Source organism: Pieris napi, chromosome 11 (genome assembly GCF_905475465.1).
Source record: "Pieris napi chromosome 11, ilPieNapi1.2, whole genome shotgun sequence".
NCBI lineage: Eukaryota > Metazoa > Arthropoda > Insecta > Lepidoptera > Pieridae > Pieris > Pieris napi.
The window spans coordinates 8,459,461-8,484,682 of NC_062244.1; the positions used below are offsets into that span (position 1 = coordinate 8,459,461).

General features: G+C 32.8%; 1 protein-coding gene across 2 annotated transcripts in view; it reads right to left on the minus strand.

Moving 5' to 3' along the window:
• Nucleotides 1-1,683: 1,683 nt before the first annotated feature.
• Nucleotides 1,684-25,222, minus strand: part of LOC125053982 (B-cell receptor CD22-like) — a 106,426-nt gene continuing 82,887 nt past the window's right edge. Inside the window, exons 11-18 of one of the 2 annotated variants that reach the window (XM_047655627.1) lie at nt 24,096-24,257; nt 23,750-23,881; nt 10,807-10,977; nt 10,165-10,314; nt 7,655-7,760; nt 5,729-5,877; nt 4,919-5,037; nt 1,684-1,930 (exon numbers count right to left, since the gene is read on the minus strand). In XM_047655627.1, coding sequence (XP_047511583.1) covers nt 1,916-1,930; nt 4,919-5,037; nt 5,729-5,877; nt 7,655-7,760; nt 10,165-10,314; nt 10,807-10,977; nt 23,750-23,881; nt 24,096-24,257 — 1,004 coding nt within the window. In that variant the 3' untranslated portion in view covers nt 1,684-1,915. Of the gene's footprint in view, nt 1,931-4,918; nt 5,038-5,728; nt 5,878-7,654; nt 7,761-10,164; nt 10,315-10,806; nt 10,978-23,749; nt 23,885-24,095; nt 24,258-25,222 lie in introns of both variants that reach the window. The other variant, XM_047655626.1, reaches the window with a different exon arrangement.

Genomic DNA, 25,222 nt, shown 5'->3' on the forward strand with positions numbered 1-25,222 from the left:
ACTCAAGCGCGTCAGATTAAGATATATATGGTTCATCTTTATGTTCTAAACGTACAGTCTCATAATCTGACGATTATCTAGAGGGATTCGCCTGATCTGACAAAAAAAAATTAGAAAAACGGTTCACCTTAAAGGCCATCCCTGCAACTTCCCGCTAATTCCATTCCTGGGCGCTTAAAATTGATTTTTGAGCTCGCTGAGTTCAAAAAGAAATAATATTTCTATGCATTTGAGCTCTCCCAGCTCGAAAGTCTGATAGAAGTTTCATAGAACACTATTTTTGGAATTTTCAAACCGCAATAACTTTTGAATAGATCAAGCAATTTTCACGCGGTTGGCGGCATTCGACGAAGTTTTATCATCCTCATAAGTAATTTTGCAATTTTAATTGATCGAACCACAAATTTCGGAGTAATCCCGAAAAAACACTTTTTCGGGTTTCTTTCGTTTACGATATCTCTCGAACGAATCAACCGCTTTTGACCAGCTTGGTGGCGATCGACGTGGTTTTTCAATCTCAAAGGCGGATTAGTTTTTGAAGTTGATCGATAAAGAAACCACTTTAAAAAAAAATATTTCTTATTTTTTTAAGATTTTTCAAAATTTCTCAAAATCTATCAGTCCGAATCGGTTCAAATTCACAGGAAATGTAATTTTGAGGGAAATATTTAGAACGCCGTTTAGTAGATTCCGATCGGTTTAAGGAAATGTAGGCATCACGCAGCTGCACGCATTTAACTTTATCGACGAATTTTTGTTATTTTGGCTTGCGGAAATCGTCAGATTATATATTTTTCATTATTCTTGAATTATTTCCTTCAAAATAAAAAAAAAATTAGCTACGCTCGAGAATGTCGAGATGACGTTTTTTTTTTACAACTTTGTTGCCCTCCCCTTTTTTTACGTCACTCTCAAATTGTCAGATTAGTGGAATATACACTTTTTAGGGTGTAATTAACTCACCCTACCTTAATCTGACGCGCTCGGGAATTTCTGATGGTCAATTTTTTTTTACTAATCTGATCCTGTCTCCTTCACGGGCGGCCTTATATATGGGCCTCATGTTTTGTGGAGGTACTTAACCGGGTACAAGGTATCCCCCTATATATTAATCTGCCGCGCTTTAGTAAATCCCGAAATCCCCTCTTGGGCTCCCCTCCCATAAGAGATTTGACCAGAAACTGGACACCGCCCAGGGGGCAAGAGCCAGCGAGCATACAAGAGCTACGAATTGATGTCATCGGAGATCAAGCCTTAAAACTAATTTTCGTACATAGTTCTAAAATTTAATGAAAATTATAAATAATTAATATTCAAATAGGTACTAATTGTATTTTGTGGATATTAAAAGCTCCATTTATTTTGTTTCTGTTTTGCTCATTATTTATTATAATTATAAGCTTCGTTATTTCGTAAATTGGGTTCTAAATTATTTTATGACTAGCGGCTCAAGTACTCTAAGCTCTACTTGTGCCAAATGCTAAATTTTCCTAATTCATTTAAGATACAAATATATATGATTGCCAAGTCGTTCAGTCATTCAGGCTTAACCCTAACAGAATTTTCTTTAGTAAGCACAACGTGAAGAAAGTAGTGCCTCTATACGTTGTAGTCCATGAAAAATATATTTATTTCTGAGGAAATTAAACTCTATTGGTGTGTGGCTCATAATAATAAAACACAAAGTTTCCAGCATTTATTTCAACATTAATTAATCATAATTATTTGTAATTTTAACATAGCTTATTTTAATGATAGAAAAATTAGACATTTGTATCTCGTTCATTTTAAACAAATGTTTAATTTTTCCAATATTTATGATATGGAAGAATTCGTCTATATTCACTTAAAGCTAAGCGTTGGCGATTTAATTTACATAAATTTATTTACAGCTCCTGACATCCGATTTTGTATGTTATCTTTGCGGCATCTGAAATAAAATATAAATTAAAACATTGAAATTTTATTATCCGCTAATCAAACTTAATATTTTTGTAAAAGCTTAAAGTTTACACAGATGTGATGTCGCCCAATTATTGTATCTTTAAATCCGACCAAAATGTTTCGATACTGAATATAATAGTGTAATAATAGAGGCGCTAAGCTTTTATAACGACTCATTGGTCTAGTGGTTAGTACCCCTGACTGCGAATCCATGGGTCCCGGGTTCGATCCCCGGCTGAGACGAACATCGATGTGATGAGCATTTGGTGTTCTGCTTAGGTCTTGGGTGTTTAAATATGTATTTATATATCTATGTATGTATATCCGTTGCCTAGTACCCATAATACAAGCTTCACCAGCTTAGCATGGGACTGGGTCAATTGGTGTGAATTGTCTTTAAAAAAAAAGCTTTGTTTTGTTTTTTATAGTAGGTACGCGGGGCCTTCGCATTCTTGACGTCGTAGATTTAATCGCCGGCTATGGATATTCTATGTGTCTGTGCGCATTTAAGACACGCACGTGAAGGAAAACATCGTGAGAAAAACGTCAAGCCTATAAAAAGTAAAAAAGTCAACAGTTTGCGTCAGGCACATTAGGCTGATCACTTACTCGCGTATTTAAAAAAAGTGGGGTAAATGAGACTCAGACCCAAAATGTTGTAGCGCCACTGTTTTTTATAGGTCCGTAGCAACATTTATTTTGCAGTTTCATGCTCCTTTATATTTTTTAATACCCAATAAAAGTCCATATTTGGTGTGGAGTAAAGTAAATAATATATTATAAAGTAACTGTAAATACGTTAAGCAAACGCTTTCAACTCGATAAATTAGACCAAAACATTGTAGTGTAAAGTTAACGATCATCTCGGGAGCTTTAACCAGGCTAAATAATTATACGGACTGACGTGACGAGACAGTTATGGCTCAATGGGGATTATATTCTTCAGATATTCGATACAATTGAACCTTTTTCTGGTAAGATCAGTGGCGTAGCTACCTAGGGGCTAGGCGGGGCAGTGCCCCGGGGCCCTCAAGCTCAAGGGGCCCTCGAATCCTTACCAGAAATCTCGATCGAACTGAAATTTTGAAAATTTCTCACATTTTTAAAATAAATCTGCCAGGTTGCAATCCCACTTTAATCATGACAACTCAGCTGAGAGAAATTCAAAGTTATCTCTAGCTAGGGGAATTCCCTCCCCTAAATTCTTCCTATAAGTTGGCAGTGTCGTCAATTTGAAGGATATGTGCGTTTTGGAATTCGAGATTCGGAGCATTTATTAGAAAGAATTACGCAACACAGTTGTTCGAGTGTCGAGTGCCCTGCCGTGCACAAAAGAGCTTAAGTGGATTAGCATTTTTAAAGTATTTGTATTTTCATATTTTTATTTGATAAAACCTAATCAGTTTACACAGCAGCGGGCCCCATTTTTCAATTTGCCCCAGGGCCCTTGGTCACCTAGCTACGCCACTGGGTAAGATTAATTAAACATTTGAAAGTAACAGATTATTTAACATATTTTGTACTAACCTTACTCGTATGGCTATAAAAGCTTTGGAATTAACAAAGACCATATACATAAATGATTAAAAAGAAAGCTATAAAGACATTTTAAAAATGTGACTCTCTTTTACATGTCTGTAAAATTTGTATCGAGAAATAATGTTGATTATATTATGTCTTTGGTCTGATACTAGATGGCGCTTTATACGTTTGAAACGCGCTATGGGATTGCTTTGGAATTAATACATATAAATTTTGAAATTATTACACAATATTAACGTCGCTGAACTCATTGAAAGAGTGTCTATGAGATCGGCGCCGTTAAAGTATAATATTTGCATGCCTTACTATTGCGATAGCTTTCATAATGGCTTAGACAGTAACATAATTATAATGAAGTGATAACCGAATACTGAATACTGATAATGATATAATATATATAAATTATGATATAAATGTTTTAACATGAATAATTGATTAATAAAATAATCAATTTTTTATTGATGGTTTATTAAATAAAAATAAACAATAGAAATTATAAACACAAATTAAAGTTTTAGAATAATCAAAATTGAAACTAACCTAATCTGAAATCTCGTTTTGTCTATCAAAAAAGGTAAAATTTAATAGATGCTGAGTGTATGCCTTTTCAGTAGCACATTGCAGTATTTTTGTTGTCTTTTTTATTGTTTGTAACCTTGTGCTGCTGAATAAGTTTATTTTACTTTTAAATTATAGTGTTCAATTCAAACTTGCGTTTTTGTGAAATTAACTGGTTTTATCACCCTTTCGATGTATCGCATCGATGTATATCGAATATCCCTAATAGTTCGGGGTCGGGGTTATAAAAGACATTATAAAAAAATAGACGGGAGGTGGCAGATGAAAAATCGACTATGAATGATTTTCAATTATAAAAATAATCGATTATTTCTATAATCGATTAATTTTCACATCCCTAGATGAGAGTGTCACTGCGTTGCCAACTCTACGACTTTTTACGTAGATCTACGTATTTTAGGCCTACGAAGTTCATTCACAGAATCTACGTATTTTTAATCAACTGTTATTGAATATTATAGAATGTCGCAATCGTCAGAAAATTTATTATTAATTTACTTATTTTAAAAGTAATAAACAATATACAACTTGGTTATTTTTTTTTGGAAAATAATCTTTCGGATGGAGCAGATGTAGCCATCCCAGAGAGATGCTTAAAGGTGGGAACTGACCAAAGTTACGAGGTGTAAAGTAGCATTCGCATCGAGCGTGTTACGCATCGAACATATTACGCTGTGTTTTAAAATCGGCGTAACCTGCCCAAAACTCTGTGCTCCGCTTTCGCCGCCAGTGTTCACGAGATGGCCGACAGCGAGGACGCGTTGGTATCTTTGATTCTACTTAACTATTGTTTCATCCAAATTAATAAGAAGAAAAAAAGTGGAACAAAGCGAGGAACAAAAATTTGCAATACCATATCGCCGTGTGGTGTGTGCGGCAGACAAGTGGAGTGAGGCAGTGGGTTCGCTTCTCGGATGATGTAACTTGTGTTGTCACTGGATTCTAGAACCACTCGGGGACCCTCAGCTTCATCTATGAGATTTTTTTTTAAATTATCACTTAAAAAAAAGGTTTTTTCAGAATATTCAAACAAGTTTAAAATCAAACGTAGTAAAGATAAAACTGTTAAAGTATCACAGAAGGTTTAGAAACCAACCAAAAGGGTGTTCTTAATAAATGCTTGTGTAGTATATACCAATTGTAATAACTGCGATCTTGTTTTAGAAGAAAAATGGAAGAATTCCATGACAAACACACACACTTATAGTTTTTTATTATAATACTAGCGGACTGGCACTGGACATACACCGATTTTAAATACAAAAGAAATCGTCTTTTCAAATTTCCATACTCGAATCAATTTCATCAAGATCGGTCCAGCCGCTTAACAGGAGTTTAATTACAACAAAGAAGATTTATATATATCATGTTAATAAAAAATGGTGATCGTAAACTAAGTCTACTCTTTCCAATTTGATGGCATGTGGAAGACTTCATTCCACGTTTCATTTCCGTTGTCATTTTCTTTTACGAAATATGATATCAGGTCCCGTTGGAGGTATTCCCTGGGTGATAAAGAGAATTAACTCCGTCCTTAAAGGCCGGCAACGCACCCACTAAAATGGGTCTAAGCGATGACCGGATTTTATGTATGTCCTATACGCAGTTAGTCTTATATAAAAAAAAGACTACAAGACTATAAAAGAAGTGTTGGTGTGCTTACTGTGTTTGGGGTTTAGTATATCCGGTTTAGTCTCCATTTTCTCCTGGCTGTGTGTCGTGGGATAGGCTATAAGGTAGCGTCGACCCTGGGCGTCAACCTGCACCACACTTTGACATGGCCTCTTGCTAGTTGTTGAAGATTCGTGACGCCTTGATACGTATTAAAAATTTAATTTTCTATTAGTTTATTTACATACATGGAATTTGTGAATGTAAATGTAAATCTGGTCCTTTCATGATGTATTATCTACTTATTTCACTACATACAACATCACAGACCAGCAGTAGGATAAGTTTCATATTCGAAAAAGTTTTTACATCATTATTATTAGTTTATTTCTTTCCGTTTGACGTATCACAATTAAGTGATGTCATCGATTCGTATTCGATTTAAAAAAGACTTTCCTTCTGGACCTTTATATTTTAATGTTCTATATTTAAAAAAAATATATCGTTTAGGGGAGAGTGCGGAACTATTTAATAGCCTGCCTGAGTCTATTACAAGCGCCAACAGTTGGCGCATTTAAGAGATGTTTGGCGTGCTTTATGACTGACAATAAATTATAGATTTGTGTGTTTATTAAATGACTTCTATTCATTATTTATCGTTATTCTTTATTTGAATTCATTTATCTTGTTTTCTTTTTGTGTTCTGTAACTGTTATAGTCGGGGCAAAGATTAATTATAAACATTATATATAAAGGTATGGTAAAAAAATTAAAGTAGGAAAGGAATAAAGATTCTATACCAAAAAAGAAAATCACATAGAAGAAATGTATGCGAAAACATAGTCTTACATGAAAACAACGCAAACCAAAGACGACGATTACAGCATAGAGGCTTTATAGAATTAACAAAAGAATTAACTTAATTCATATGTTTCGTAATCGTCATAACAGACGTATTATACGTAAAATAATATTAAAGGATCACATTATATTTTATCAAAAAACGTTTCGGGAAATGAATAAAACATTTTAAACACAAATAAGATAATATTGAGGTTAAACTACTGAAAATTTACGATTAATATTTTGAACACGACACAATATTTTATAAATTTACCGCGCGTACAGTTATTTCATAAATGAACATGTTTCGATGTGTCGAGGTTTTGAATTTTAAACTATTAATTCTTATTGAAATTTAATTTTATTGTCGATTGTTAAATATTGTCATAAATGTCATTTTAAAGATAAATATGATACGAGTCACATAATAATAATGATTTTGTGAGTGTATTTTATTGTAGGTACTTAAATAGTAGCTATCAGGGTTACACTAAGTGCTGCCTGTCCTTGTGGCGATACAGCTGAAGAGACAGTGCTGCATGTTCTGACCGACTGTCCCATGTATGGATACGAAAGGTAATGAGCTGAGCAAGCTATGGGCATGAGGGTAACGAAGACGAGTTTGAAGGGAACAATGCTCAATGTTAGGTTGAAGGGCATCTTTTTGGGATTTGCTGTGAGGGTCATGCAGGGGTTTGTCAAAAGAAATAGGTAGTAGTAGAAAGTAAATATTCGGGTAACCAATACCATTTATGTAAGCTTTTTAACACCTCCGACGACTACATAGTCGGGGAATTATCGGGAAAACGAAAAAAAAAAAATAGTAGCTACAGATGAAAAAAAAAAAAAAAAAAAAAAAGACGCTGAAATTAATTGTATTAATAAAAGTAAGACTAACTTATCAGACCAAAACTTATTCTAAACCTAAATCAGCTCTGATAAAAAACCGTTTTTCGTAACAATGTGAATTGAGTACATTTAAGGCACTTTACTTCTTGTTGACAGGCAAGGTTTTGTCAAGGGTGGAACGAGAAATCGCAGAATAGAAGGGCCTGGAGATCTTTGTTGTACAACAAACGGAAAATGTACGAGCGTTTGATTTGTTTTATTTTTGTGTCTTTTTTTATTTACTTACTTCTTAAAGACAAGCGCTATGATGGCTCCAATAGCAGTGACAACAGCAGCAGAACCAGCAAACGCAGCAGCGAGTGGAAACTTCGCTATTACACGATCCGTTTCCTCTGTTAAGTGTCAATAAATCAATTTATAACAAATAAAATATTTTTTCCTTATTCTATTATGAAATACCTTTAATTTTCCATTTACCTTAAGGCTTTAGTTTAATGGGCTTCTAAATTACTTATATAAATTTTGTTTGAAATATTGAAATATTAAATTTGAATTTGGAATTCCAAATGTTTGCCTTATTACAAAATGTGGATTCAAGTCAATGCGGATTTTGTTACCATGGTAACTATTCCTTTTACAAGGAAGCAACATCTTTAAACCACGGACAAACACATTGTAATAAAAATGATACAAATTTTAATTTATTTTTTGCAAAACCGCAGATGTTTTAGATACAAAATCAGGGTTAGATGGTTTTTAAAAATGGAAATCGTTAACTGTGTTCGTGATCTAGAAAAGCAGTTGACCAATCACAATCAAGCAATCGCCAAACCGTTTCATCGTTTCGAATTTCAAAAATTTATTCTAACGTCAAACCATTGTCACTATAATATTTCATTACCTGTGTATTTTAAAATACATATACTCAACGCAGTGATTATAACAATACAGAAAGCATTTTTGATAATAGTAGTTATGATAAAGGTCTGTTCATATAAATTAACGGTCATAACCCTTATTAAAATTAGAAATATGGACCATTTATAACAATCTGGGACACGATAAAAAAATATTTATATATTAGTTTAATTAATGAGAACGTCTTTAAGCTTTTAAGAGTATCCTTTAAACATATTTTCAAATACTCCCTAATTTTGGCAAAATTAAGTAAGAAGGACTACGATTTTTTAATCAGAGAAAACTCCGTTAAATCTACTTAAAACGACCGGTTCAACGATGTCGTGTGTAACGACCCGTAAAGAGTTGGGATGGCACTTAAAAGTTCTGCAATATGTAAGAAAAATTCTGACATTTAAACTTATTAATTTCTTTTACGGAGTTTTTATGGAGAAGTGTATATTTATGATAATAGGTCGTAGCAACAGAAACATTTTTTTTTTAAATATAATGGCAATAGTAGAAACATTTTTGTGTCTGTATGATAATTCTTTAATTTACTTAGTCTATACATTTCTTACATATGTTATGATTATAATGTTGAACGATAATCATACTAATTTAGTCATATAAAGTTTGGTTCACTTCATTAACTCTGAGTGACTCTTATAGTCGAGATTTAGTGTCAAAAATTATTCTCGTATAGTGATTAGAATTTACATCGCACTACGTCTGGTATCTGAGGTAAGTTATATACATGCAAATGAGTTAACTATTTAAAAAATATGTTTTATAGTTATAAAAAATATAAAATAAACGTTTTGGATGATTACACTTGTAACACACACGGTATAGACACGTAGTGAATCTTTGTCTATGGCGTTTTGGCAAAGGGCGTTAGACGCACTAGTCGTTACTAAGGAGCTCCTCCTCAAACTTGCCTAGTTATGCGTATACGTATATTTAAATTATCATTTATTCTAATAATAGACCAGTGCAGATAGCCTTTAAAATAAATAAAAAGTGAAAAAAATTACAGTAGGATGAAACGAAGAGAGAAGAAGTAGGGAAGGGGATGACGGGTCTGGGCGTTACTGCATACGATTTTTTGCATATTCTGAGAAGATTTACTATGGTAATATATATATATTTTTTTACCATAGGAAAGTAGAGATTTCAACGAACTTAAAGCACACCAACTTTTTGAAAAAAGCTTAAATTTTGACGTCAGAATTTTCGATTGAAAATTAGGGTGTTTTTTCGATATTAATTCAAAATAAGGTGAACAAATAAATATTTTTAATCAAATAAATTACAGCGTATTTGGGACATAGAAAGGTAAGTTTTCACCAAATTTCGTTAAAAAAAAATATTTTTGTAAAAGATAAAAATTAAAAACCAAAAACTTGGTTTTTGAATTTTTCACATAAATTTAGAGGTTATGTGAAAAATGTGTGAATACAAAAGTTTTAGATCTTTTTATTACCTACAACTTTGCCATTTAACTTTCTTCGATAGGACTTTTAGTTTTGCCGGAAATCGAGATAAACCGTTTTTTACCCTTAAAACTCCCCCCCCTACCCCTTCCCGACCTCAGATCGCCCGTAATTTATTTTTCCTTTAATTTTTATAATATTCTCCTGCTTTTCTAATGGGTTTCATACCACTGTAATTTTTTTTGGTTTCAAAAATTATCGGCACTGGTCTATAATTACATGCGAAAAATTTGTTTCAGGCCTATTGCTACATTTGATATCTACTGTGCAAATTGTAACTCCACACTTAAGTTTGTTTTAAGATTTTGTGCTACTAAAGTACTACTTCCATTATCGGGAGATTTCTTAGTAATATTAGTACAGATGAAATTAATGACAGTGACAATTTACATAAGATTTTTACCTGTTTGCTTGGCGGCATCTTTGAAGACCAATTCACTCAGCATTACTGGGTCTGACACGCCCTTGGTATTGCGCGCGCTGACTGTTAACACTTCGTCTTCAGTCAGGGTTTCCAATACCGACCAGCTGATGTTCAATAATACCACCAGGTCTATAATAAGTACATTAGTATTGATACAAATAAATAAGTCACAGGTTTTATTATCTAATATCTTATATGACCGTAACTCAAAACTTTAAAATGAATATGTACGTCAAATAATAACATAATTCTGTATTATTTAAATACATGGTAAATATTCTCGTAAACCACAGACAATACATGTGATAAGTAAACTTATTTTGTCTTGTCGTAAAATATATTAAAAAACCAAATTAAATGCCAAAACATTGTAACCATGGTAAAAATCTGGGTATTGTACCCACATATAATAAGGCCAATTAGTGTTTATGTATAAAGCGATTCAGATGAATTTCACTAAAGATACCTAAGCTTTTCTAGCTCTAGAGATTTATACTACACGCAATTGTATGCTTTTTAACATCTATAAATGAAAGTTTATTATTTTAGTCCCCATACAACTAAAACTTAATTTTTTTAACAAATAACTCTGTGCTAAGTCGACACTTATGAAATAATTACCGTCCTTCCCAGCAGTGACATTAGCAAGCACCCTGCTGTTGTCACCGACTGCTTCCAGTAGAAAGTGCTGGTGTAACCCACCATCGTATCCTGCTAAACACCTCACTGATAGGAACACATCCTTTGATACAATGCGTTTGGCTGTGCAGTTGCGTGGCGCCGAGGGCCGAGCTGCAAACAAATATTGTATCAAACGCAATCACCGCGGCGCAACAGTCGTACAACCTCGAGGTCATTTACAACATAATATGATCAAATATTAATATGTGGTTTACATAACGAGTGCCAGATTAACTTATTAATTATTTATAATTCAAATACCACATACAGATCAAATCAAATCTATGTTGAGTGATCACAATTATACCATTATTACAATTAAATTCCGTGAAAGTCCTCGCGAGACCTATGGCACTGATATTCCTGATATGATAAGTTACTTGAAGTATACGTTACCAGTTACTTTAGCAAGGTAGAAAAGGTTTGTTGGATGCATTTCTTACAATACTTTGCGTGAAAATTACTAAGTCTGTATTTTTGTATTCTCTAAGATCTTGATAGTTAGGCTGCTATTTATTACTACCTTTTCAAGACGTCCATACTTAATATATAAAATCATTCACGAGTAGCAAAGTTTTAGTACCCAACGTACCCAAAATAGCATAAATAAAACTATGGAAATTCGCAGCGACACGAACAAAAGGCATCGCAGTTTCTCTGCCATTTTGAACTTTTATTTGTGTCCGTCGTCGGTGAACTGTTGCATTGAAATAGTGCAGTTAGGACGAAGTGATGCCGAAATGAATTTTCCACGACGTTTTGTCACGTACGTCCGCTGACTTTATATTTAATGGGATTAATTCTAATAACGTTGGATACGAGTAGTTCATTCGTTTGCGATATGCTATTGAACACTGAAATTGTAAGGAAAGAATGTTCGCTCACGCCAGATGAAATTGTATCGGAATGATGTGTTTAGACTAGTGTCTTTCTCAAGCGAGTAAAGTAAATTCTCCAAAATATTTAAAGAAACCTGCATGTATCTACCGAGGGATCCAACACGGCTGTTGCTACCTTGCCCCACGATGTATTTAAAAAATTGTTGCGCCATGGCTATCAAACTATTTAATCACCTTCCCAGAAGTTATAGGTCACTACCGCGTAATGCTTTCAAGGGGAAGATGATTAGAGTTTTAAACGTAAGGTGCCTTTATAATGTGGGAGATTATTTTTTTTTTATTATTATTACATTATGATAAATAATATGACATTTCCATGTCTTTTTTATATGGCTGATAGTGCGGTTTTTTTATAATAAATCAATCTAAATATATCACTTACTTTGCAACATAATGATTTATTACAATTATTATCGCGGGCTTCAATACAATACAATTTTATATTAAGATAGCCGGTCACACCTGGCGAAAATATTTTTGACGAATCCCCGGTCACTAAAATAAAGGCTACCCCCATACTCTGTGAATCTTGATTATAAAATTTACTTAACTCACCCATCTCGCTATTACACATCGGCAAACCACAGAGACAAAGAATTCAAGTCTAAGTCATAGTTGCTTCTATTCTATGGCTCTTAAAAATCACAATATATACTTTGAATATAGAAAAGAGCATATCATTCTCTCAAAGATCGGCAAATCCCAGAGTTGGAGGTCTCCATGGACGGCGGTTATCATTTTATTCTAAAAAAAGAACCTCATGTATGTAATGTAAGTTAATGAACTCATTAAACATAAGTGCGTGTACTTATGTACGCGCGTAAGAAGTTATACTTCTTGGCATTATTAAAAATAGTTTTTGATTGCATGCAAATAATTAATTACAATTAAATAATCAAAGACTGGAAAAGGAGTCATTATAGTCAATAAAGTTCAGTTTACATTTGAATAAATAAATATTTATTATTATTCTCTTACATTAAGTGTAACATAAATTCTATTATTATTCGAATGTTGTTTTTAAATGATGTCCAATGTCGTAGCATCTTCCGTGGACAACTTCATTCTGTTAATTTTGTGTCACGGTGCGCGCGCATCGTAAAATTTCACTCTCATCAATTTTTCATAACGCGCCTAAAGAAGTATAACTTCAAAAATTTAATTCCTCTTTTATTTTGTTTTGTAAGCTTGTTGAATAAAACACGTTTCTGACCTATACCTATTAAACAGTTAGGATGTCCAAAAGCCGACTTATTGTAGTCGATGCAGCGCTGTGGCGGGTCGCTTATACGTATATACTAAAGCACTTAGAGCTTAAATAAACCATTAGTTAGTATATAAAACGGTTTTGATTATCTTTTTAGAAATAAAAATGCGGACTATCTATACTAATATTGTAAAGAGGAAAGATTTGTATGTATGTTTGTAACGAATTGGCATTACAAGTACTGGACCGATTTTAATAATTCTTTCACCATTTGAATGCTACATTATCAATGATAATAAAATCAGGAAACTAAAACTACAATTACCCAAGGTGTACAAAAAATACCTTTCATCGCATGAGAAACAAAACTATTGATTAAACGATACAACCAAAAAAATGTTCCACAATATAAAATAAAAATAAATAATAGTTAATATATATAATAACAATAAATATATATATATATATATATGTTAGCTTTATATAGGTAAAAAAGGAGCTTCTGAAAAAAGGAGCTATTTATGTATTTGAAATACAGTAACTCCCAAAAGGGCATGAGGTAGTCTTATTCCAGTATCTGTTGATTCTACTTAACCCACCGGAAATTGGACCCAGAACATCCGGATTGTCCGCAATTTAACCCATAAGCCATGATACTGCGTATATATGGCAAAAAAAAACTACTTTTGTAATTGACATTCAAAACAATTAACAGCATAATATTCATTCATTTCGTTTGACATGTAACAATATTACCAACATTATGCTTCTACGAGTATAATTGCCTCTAACGTGAATAGACAATATTTAAAAACACATATTATTTTATAAAAGTTTATACCCTTAATTAATTTATAATTGTTAACACTGGTCCAAGGAATATCAGGTTTCGATTCCACGTATTTACGAGAGCGTTTGTACTGTAAATAAACAAAGTTTGGGATAAGCTGTAAATCGCGTGTAAGTTTTCTCGTTTCGAATTTCCTATTGACTCGAGTTCCGTATTTTAAAATTAAGGCTTTTAAGCACTTAGCAGTGTAATACGAGTTTGAAAACGTGAAATATTTAAAATATGTTTCAACTATTGACCCTGCAGTTGGAACTAGTTGAAATTAATACACACTATCAAATTGGTTCGTTATATAAGATTTATTAACAAGGTTCTTTTGCCGAAGACTATCGTCGAATTTTTAATTAGACGAAGTCAACTGACGTTTACGGTGTTGTCAGTTTTTAATGAAATAAAAATAGTGTTGGACAAAGTAAAAACCCGTGAATTAATGATCGGTGATGGCACTAGTCGCCGCGCCGCGCTTTGTAATAAGACGTCAAAAAACTAATTGTAGTTACAGAGTACTAGTACCTAACTTATATCAGCACTTTTATACAATTTTGAAATATAAATAATATTCTTTTATTGTTTGAAATGATTGACTATTCACACTCATTGTTCATTCATCTGATTGAACAAGAACTGAACGCATCACTATTACTTTAAATATGGCAACATTATTTTACAAAGTGACATTAGCTACTGTCAGTTGGCTTCGTCTAATTAAAAATACGACTATAGTAGTGGTATTTTGGCATGGGCGTCAATAAGAGGTTCTTACTGTCGAACTTTGTACTTATCATCATAACATTGTAAACCAATTATTATCTTCTCTTTATGTTTGATTCTCGATGTTATCGCTTCGGAGAAATTGTGACCAAGATGATCCACCGTCATACAAACTTTTGTATTTTTTTAAAGTAAATAACTAAATTTTGTTAAACGATTACCGAAAGTGGTGTATATAAAGATCTCGGAATTGACTGGTGAACCACTAATTATTTTAGATAGATAGACATATCAAGATTGTGTTATAAATAGTGTACCATAAGTTTTTACAAGTGTACAAATTTTTAGTTAGTGTATTGCTTTCTTTGATATATATAGTTGGATTAAAATGATTTTATTGTTACCAAGCCAGTTAATGATTCGTACTTTATTATATATAAAGATTTGTTTAATGGCGTAAAAAGAACTTAATACTTAACAAGTAAGTTAGTTAGTTCTAGGCTGCAAATGGTGAATTTCTCAATAAGTAAAATTCTCCCATCCCATCTCTCATTGAAAAGGGAATTCCAAAATTATTTCATCGAGTTACGAATGAAGAGAGTGTCATCATTAAGAAAACACTACAAGTGTTGAAATTACGAGTAATATAGTTTTAACCTTTTGCAATTTTACGTTATAATGAAAATAATTATAATTTGCCATATCAAAATCCTCTTTAAAATATTAGGGCATAATAGATTATTTTAAGAGGTTCTTACTGTCGAACTTTGTACTTATCATCATAACATTGTAAACCAATTATTATCTTCTCTTTATGTTTGATTCTCGATGTTATCGCTTCGGAGAAATTGTGACCAAGATGATCCACCGTCATACAAACTTTTGTATTTTTTTAAAGTAAATAACTAAATTTTGTTAAACGATTACCGAAAGTGGTGTATATAAAGATCTCGGAATTGACTGGTGAACCACTAATTATTTTAGATAGATAGACATATCAAGATTGTGTTATAAATAGTGTACCATAAGTTTTTACAAGTGTACAAATTTTTAGTTAGTGTATTGCTTTCTTTGATATATATAGTTGGATTAAAATGATTTTATTGTTACCAAGCCAGTTAATGATTCGTACTTTATTATATATAAAGATTTGTTTAATGGCGTAAAAAGAACTTAATACTTAACAAGTAAGTTAGTTAGTTCTAGGCTGCAAATGGTGAATTTCTCAATAAGTAAAATTCTCCCATCCCATCTCTCATTGAAAAGGGAATTCCAAAATTATTTCATCGAGTAACGAATGAAGAGAGTGTCATCATTAAGAAAACACTACAAGTGTTGAAATTACGAGTAATATAGTTTTAACCTTTTGCAATTTTACGTTATAATGAAAATAATTATAATTTGCCATATCAAAATCCTCTTTAAAATATTAGGGCATAATAGATTATTTTCGTAAAATATTTCAATCCAAAGGCTATCCCTGAGAGCAATTCCAAGTTGAAATTGAAATTTCAGTAAGAGGCTTAGTTTATTAATTTTAGCAAGTCAACTTTATAGTTCGCATTTGAGCTGTATTTTGTTTTGTTTCCAATTATTAAATTTGCGCGCTTAAATTAATATTGTTATGAATTTTCCAGTTTATATAGGCTGGGCTGAAATACAAAAATATACCTAGACTTGTATTGTACACACATATTTCTGCATTATATATCTATTTATAAAATTCTCGTGTCACGGTGTTTGTAATTAAACTCCATCGAAATGACTCAATCGATTTTCGTTAAATTGTGTGTCTGAGAATCGGGCAACATCTATTTTTCATCCCTAAAATTTAGGGATTAGCGATAATTTTATAAAATGATCGTAAATATAGTCGTAAGCTAGAGAGCTTCAATAATATGCTACATAGCTAATTAAAATATTTGCACTGAACTTGAGATTGAAAAAAATAATTAATGAGATAAAAACGTGTAGAGTATTAATTAGAAGGAAAACACAAAAATGTTCCCGTTAAAATCAACCTTGAATAATTTATGTTCATTTAAAACATTTAAAATAATACACTAAGGTAAAATAGGAAAATTTGACTTATGATAAATTACAATAAAGTATATAATATTACTTTATGTAAATCTTATTTTTAATAATATAACTCTAAAATGAAATTTTTAATACCGAATAAGTCTTCAAAACTTTGCTAATAGGATTTTTTAAATGAAATTAATAAGTATTATTATTAAGTGATTAATAAGTTCCCAATTTTCGAATTTAAATTGGGAAGTTAGTCCGTCACTATGTTTGTCGCTGCAAACTAAACGAATACGGGGACAGCTTTGTATTTTAAAATAATGTAAAAAACAAATGAACGAATAGTGAGAAAATGCTGTAGTACTAGTTATTTTATTAAATTATTATTATGTGTACATACATAGGTGTAGCTAAGATTAAGATTCTATTGATTATTTAATTAAATATTTTATCTAATGTTAACAATAATAAAATGATATTAATTATATATCTCTATTTTTGATTTTTTATAGAACGGGGGGCACCGGGCAGAAGGCTCATCTGATGCTATAAATTAATGTAACATAATCTTGTTATGTATTCCCTTTTATATAAGTTATGTACTCATAATTACTAATTAATTAGGGACAGCTAATTAATTTATATGAAGTAATTTGGAAACAAAAAATTTACATTAATTAATTATTTTACATTTTTGTAAAATATAAACTTAGTTTCATTTATTAATTTGTCATTAAAAAATTAACACACAGCCTGTGTGTTAATTTGCCAAGTCTCGGCTTGATTTTATTTTATTTAATACTAGCCGTTTCGCGCCCGCTTTGCTGGACGAATTAAAATAAATTTTATGTTTCATTATTTTATTTTTTTTTCATATTTTTATTATTCTTCTTTTTAACTTCCCGCTAAGAAAATTGAAATATTTCGAAAATCGAGTTTTTAACAGATGTTGACGTTTAGAGGTTCTAGGAAGCCTCCCCGAATGTTTCCGCGGTGAAGTCCGTATGGATAAATTTTCATAAAAGTAAAACAGCAATAAAAAAATGAAGTAACGTTGGAATAAATAAATAGCCATAAACCATCTAGGAAAAATTTCGCATCGAATGGTGGTAGTTTCATGTCGATACGATCAGTGGTTTAGGCGTGATTGAGCCTCAAACGATGACCATTTTCATTATATATATATAGATTGTGGAAATATATATGGCCTATGTCTCTAATTTATTAGATATGTAACAGCTTGATGTTGAAAGAAATTTTGTAGTATGTGAGTTAATTTGTTACAAATATACAAATATTTCCTGTATATTATTACAAAAAGAAAATGTAAACAGAAATCGTAGCATCGCGTATAAAAAGCCTAATTGATTATCGGAAAATCGGGGTAGACTTTAATTGAGTTGTAAAATTAGTAATTTACGGATTAACTTCGACTCGGAGCGCATTTCCAGATAATGTATCGATTAAGTAACATTTAAGAAGTTTTCATACAAGCATTCGCTCGTGGTTTCACCCGTACAATTTTCATGTGAAATGAAATCTAGTTGGCCTCATTGAACTTCCCAAACAGGGTTATGCCACTATGGAATGAACCCCCTGAGAATGTCGTTCTGGCCTATTTACTGAATTAATTTTAAAAAAGTAGATGGATTCTTATCCCAAATACACACATCTAGTGTGTTTACTTATATTATTATTATAAAAATAATAGTCGTTTTTGCTATTTTTATACCTACTTGATACATATAACAGTTCCAATAGACGACATAGCATCAAAAGAAATAGAAAAACTAAAACCAAATATTATCCACTTAAAACAGAACTCACTCGTGTGCGGAAAACCCAAACAGGTGTCATACCATTAGTAACCGTTAGTACGGTGCAACAGGAATAGTAGCTAAAAGTATTACTTAATACATTCAACAATTAAATTGCCTCTGTAGACTTAAGAGAATGGTCTAAAACAGGCTGCCATTCTCAACCACAAACAATAAAGAGCTTGGTGATAAAGTATTCCTACATCGAACCTCTACACCACAGTATACGACCAATACATAGACTACAGTTATAAATATGTATATGGAGACGTGAGTGCCTCCAGGGTTACTTTAGGGTTTCGGGTTTCCAGACGTGGCACTGACGATACACCTGTACGCTGTGCAGGTTTTAATCAATCTTTTAAATAATAATAATAATAGTAAGTACCTATGACTCAACTTTCCGGACACTTGATTGGGGCAGACACAAAAGACGGTCTTTTGCATTGGTAGCATTTGTAAAATGCTATCCATAGTATAGAAAATGAATTAGTTTTTATTTATTTATTTAAACTTCGTTGCAAATAAAAGAAACACAATACATAAAAATTATAAGGGATGCAACGGGCGGCCTTATCGCTAATAAGCGATCACTTCCAGGCAACCCTAGTTAAAGAGAAAAACAAAAAAAAAATATCCATGAAAATGCGAAATATTATTTCAAGGTACAATGTGTCCGCACAACTTCATAGAAAAGCGATTTGCTTAGATCCCGCTCATTCAAACGCTTTCAGTAAATAATTTAAAAATATTTTTTTTGGTACATTTAGTTACAGAAATACGACAATGATTATATTGGAATTGGAATGAACCTTGGCCGATGAATTATTAACATTTCACTAAATTACAAAGTCTTCAGGACGCTAATAAAGGCATAGAATATTAATGGTTTATGTAGGAATAGTTTGTGTACAGGGCTGGCACAAAGGAACTTTGTAAGGATTACGATTTAAATAGGTATAGAGGATTAGCAGGGTTGGCCTTGTGACTTCAGCTTGAGACGCTCAACCCTGAGGCCGTGGGTTCGAACCCTGCTATGTACCAATAAACATTTAGTCTATTTGCGCATTTAACACTCGCTCGTACGGTGAAGGAAGATACCGTGAGGAAACCGGCAAGACAAAAAGTGGACGGCGTGTCAGAAGGTCAAGGAAGTCAGGCTCGGTTGATCATCTACTTGTCTATTTAAAAACATAAATTATCACGAAGCAGGACAGACGCCTGGGCCTCTTTTTTGGTTAAGTTAATTATGTCCCTAATACAAATAATAACGATACATATATATTAGTCGAATATAAGGTGCACTATTGGAGCGTTCAAGTATTACGTAACGAATTTTGGGGGGGGGGGTCATTTTGTAAAACGTTACGACGCGGGGCGGGGATTGAATAACGCGTTATTGTTAATATTATTTTCGACTTTCCAGTGCTTTACACCACATAATGGTAAACTTTTAGGTAGAGTCACTGGGTGGTCACGAAACGTTTTACTATTGGGTACAGAAAAACGTTACGGCGTGTTTCATGGGGGGGGGGGGGTGTGTGTCAATAATCTCCAAAAATGGAACGCTCCCTAAATAACAATATTGTTTTGTAACTATTTGTATAAATTAACCCAATATTATCATACATACGAATTAAATAACTAAAAAAAACAAGAATGTGCAACAAAATTTTTGTTGACCAAAAATAATATCTGTATTTCTCTGAAGTTTAATAGAAAAGTAAACAAGTGTAGCGACACCCACAATCACCATAATGATATCGTATTATATCATACACTGAAACGCGCTAACGAAGTTATAACAGAGAGTGTAACTTCGTTATAAGAGATATAATTCTCCGTTTAGTGGTAAGAATGGTCGATGTTCTTAGTTGAAGGAACTGCTCACCATCCTTCCTCCACAAAAATATTGATAGAAAATAAAATAAATTACAGATGATGTTAACACAGACAGAACTAATGAAACAAATAACTGATTTCTAAAGTCGATCAGTGTTGACTTATACAAAATAAACAGCTCCGCTTGAACAAACTAACCCCAGCTTAAACTATTTTAAATCCCTACTTCAAGTTTGAATATTCAAAAATTCATCATAAAATCCAATGTAAATGAAGTAAGGCTAAGTTGCGAAGTTTTAAGTTTTTATAGATTAAACTCTGAAAGTTGTCGACTGTCATTACCCAGTGCCGCTTGTAAAAACTCGATTAGCGACTCCTAACTTCATTCCATTTTGATTGTGAATAGATCGACATCTATAAAGCTGGTGATTGATTATCTGTACAAAACACTAATTGTGATCATTATATAAACAAAACACCAAAGCGTAAACGGCAGTATAAAATGCATTTTCTATTGAAAAATTTATCACGTGTAGCAATAAACGGTTATTTAAAAATAGAACTCGTGCTCGTGAATATTTGTTTTGATATTCATGTTCTGTTTCTCAATCATTTTTCTTTCTATGGCATGCCGGTTTCCTCACGTTGTTTTCATTCGCCGTACGAACGAGTATAAAATGCACACATAGAAAGTACATTGGTGCTAAGGCGGGGATCGAACCTTTGACATCAGGGACGAGAGTCGCAAGTTGAAACCACGACTGTTCTTTTTGTAATTGCACTAAGTATTAATTCAAATTTTGTAACAATTTTTTGTTGTAAAAAATCTCAGTCTTGAAACATTTAGCTTGATCAAGGCAGCTTATAATTATCCGATACTGCATTTTATATCAAAATTACGGCAAGACTTTTGATTTCGATTAGACACAACAACTTTGCTTTAACGAATTATAGATAAATTAAATAATTAAGGTATGTAAAATATAAGTTACAATGCGTATAGGCGATGAGAACTTGGAGAAACTGATCGTGGTTGGTAACACAGAAAGCAACGACGTTACGAGGACGTTGGAAATATATTATAGTCCGCTCCAGATGTTCCTTGCTGACCACGACGCTCACTCATGAGCTACCGACAGAAGAGAGAGAGAAAGAGAGATGTAAATATTAACACGGAGGTCCTGGATTCGATATTTTGCAAAACGCTTGAGCCAAAATGATTGTATTATATGGAGTTGTCTATGATGCTGCTTCTTTATTTGGTAACAGTCACGGGTAACCTGGACATCCTGTCCAGTTTCAGCCAGGTGTAACTGTGCTGTGTGGTGTGTATAACGCAAAACAATAGTTTTGTCCGGTACAACTTGTAACATGACATATTAATTATTATTAAACATAATTAAATTTCAAACTAAATGTTCATTACTATCCCAAAACCAATTATTACGTTAATGAACACATTGCGCGTGTATAGGCGCGAAAGTAGGCAATTTATCAATACGCCAGTGACTGATCTCAGTAATAAAGTAAATATTAGCAATATCAGAAACTGACGCAACGTTGCGAGTTGGATTAGCTCGACACAGGAGCGATTAGGGTTGCCACACATACAATTTTATTAATCTGTTTGCTAAAGTCCCGTAAGGTAGTTGGGAAAAGGAGCCAACCAATTCCTGTGTCTATTTCATTGTTCACTGACATCCGGGTTATAGAGATAGGCCGTCATGATTACGATTGGTATAAATTTATATTATTTCATTTTATTATTTACTTTGTATTTAGGCTAAATTTTGTGTGGTGGGGGGGAAATTCACATTCCTTGTAAATAGGAAAGCTTCAAACGACTGCGCGTCTGTCAATGGCTAAGTTTCCGGAAATAATATCCTACTGAAGGTGTCTTTTTACCCGTATTTATAGGGTCCCCATTTTTTTCTAAGAAAACAAATATGTATTGAAATATTTAAAATACATATAAGTTGTATCGCAAACCGGTATTTTTTATTCTATATAACAAAGTTATACCACCGCACGAAAGATAATTAAAAAAACATATCTGAGTATTTAACTTATATTTCCTCTATTATGAAGACGAACTTCAACACTTTCTTTTATAAGTCGACAGCCCTGCGCGCGATTTATGTCCTCAAGTCGAAACGATGAAATAAAAACTTTTTTACTTAAACCCTGGAATTAGCCCGGGAACTTCACGTTCTGACGTAACCTATTCACTTTATTTCAAACTCGGGAAGATTGATGATTTTCGCTTATAATCCAATTTAGTTAGTACAATTTTCGTGCATATTGAATAAAGTTGGCGTATGACTTACGAGACGTAATGACTGACTAATGTTTGGCAATGAACTATATTCGTTGACTATGATTTATCTGTGGCATTATCACGAACTGTACTCTGTATGTCAGTTTTTGACAGTTCAAACGCATCGGTTTTCCATACAATTTCTATAGTCTATGTTTTCTAATATTTGTCTACGCTTGGCGTAGCAACGCTGTAAATACTTTGAGAATTCTTTTTGAACTAGGTAATATGTTCTAGGTGCTCGTTCTGTGGAGTTAATTTTAAGTATATACAAGTTTTAGTTCAATCGAAAACATTCGTATGCTTTTCTTCCGAGAGTATCTATTGGCGTACGAGCAAGTTCTAATTATAATAAATACTGATTGTCAGTAGAACAATACGTAGAAGTACTGCCTCTATAAATACTGCTATAAAATGTACCATTTGTACATTACATAGGTTACAATGTTACATGACTAGATGTTCAAGCAACCACAGTGAGCTTAACTGGTGCGGCTGTATGTTCGGAATACAGATAGCCACCAGACATACATGTTTGGTTGAATAGATATTGAATATTAATGTTCTGATTTGTGGGATGCACGTAACGTAATATACTAAAATTTGTGCGTACTTTAATACGTCTATGTAATTGGTTTATATTCACAGTTAGCGTAATACTGCCATAAGAGACTTGATTTAATAGAAACTTTGTGTTGACAAAAGTCTAAACATAATCTGTGCTTATCGATTTTCGTCAGACTATCTCTTCAAAACCCCTCTCTTTCCCAACCGAATAATTTGACATATCAATGATCTATATATACTATAAACGGAGAAGTTATTCGTGGACTAAGACCTTAAAGATTTGCAATCTATACTAATATTGTAAACTTAACCAGTTTCCTGCCAGTTTTTCTTGCCCGCTCTACGCCCTTGACTTGCGAACTTGTAGTAAATGTAAATTTACAGTTAATTTAACTTCCTTTCTGACGTTCATAAGTGTACTTGTTTACCTATATGCATAAAGTTATTTTGAGTTTGAGTTGAACGTCTGTTTGATTGACCGCACTTATTCCAGGAACTAGTTCGAATTAAAAAAGTATTTTCTGTTGGATCTTGATTTATGGAGAAAGGCAAAACGACACGCTCTGTCGAATAAACACGAGCACCACAGAATACACCTAGTAAAGATAAATACTAGCTGACTATTATATATATTTACTGACATACCGGCAGGAACAATTTGGAAGACACAAGGCTTATGTTGCGTGCCCACGGTGTTTGTAGCTCTGCATAGTAACGCGCCGTAGTCCCTTTCGCTGGCCGCTCGATATCGTAACTCGCTTGCGGTACCACCAGTAGCTACTAGAAATACAATTATTACAATTTATTTATTTACATTATAGACAACAATTACAACAACAACCAAACCTATAATTTTTATATTCTATAGCTATATGTTCATTGTTTTCTAAGAAAAAATTTAAGAATTATTCTTTGTTTGTGCATTGATTCCCAAAGAAATTGGTCAGAAAGAAATGTCCTGAAATAATATTTTACCGGGAGAAATTCTCACCATATCTAGCAGGAGAGACTTGAAAGCTTTCCCCACTGTTATTGAACTGCCAGTAAAATGCCACATCGGCCGGGTCAGCGCTGACTGTACACCTCACACGGAGAGACTCGTCAAGTCTTGCTCCAATTATTACTGGTGTGGGCTGAGCACAAGTTGGCGCATCTAAAAAACAAATAATAGTAACTACATTCTACAATTTCGCGGGAAATATGTGCGGCCACAGATAACTTATCCTACATTTTTGTGTAATTGGCGCGAATTTGTGAAGTCTATATCATAGGGTATAGACAATCTAGAAGACTATAGTGCCACATACTTTTATTGGCCGGTAAGAGCGTCGCTGTCATGGATATAGTATTGCCAGTAATTTAACCAAAATAAGGGAATAATTTGAAGTCATATAGGCTAAATTAATAATTTATTGAAATGTCTTAATAAAACAGTGTATACTAGTATCTAGAAAATACTAAATAATATATATAGGCTTAAATATAATGGCACAAACTTGGGAACAACTGATATGATAGGTTTTTTTACCGATTAATATAATTTCTTTTCGATAATTAAAACTTTGCCATTGTAATTCATAATGCAAGGAATAAATGTAAATACATTTTAGTTGGATTTTTATTAGATGTTGGTAAATAGTAAAATTATGAGTTGTATTTGAGAGCTAACTGACAATGTCAGCCTGACATTTCAAAATGGCGACGATAGTATAAAATTGCCGCCGGCCAAGAAAAGCATGTGTTACTGTATATACATTGCACGCCATGTACCGAAAATCGTTGCTATAGTAATAAAAACTTTGTGGAATTAACGTTTGGACAATATCGTAATAAATATTTTAACATCCTTAGAGCAATTATGTTATTGTTTTCAAAAGAACGTTGAAAATACGTTTGACGGTTGACATCCATAATTCAAATATTAGTATTATTAGATAAAAAACAAAATAGTCGGCAAGTGTGAGGAAAATGAGCAATTTAAAACACTTAGATGCAGAATAGAATGTTAAACGAAGTACTTTGCAAATAAGCAAGCTGAGTTCGGTCACTCATTGCATTTGCATCACAATCACGAGTTTGCGGTTTCTCTGCAGACGTCTTAAGGACCTTAGTTTATAA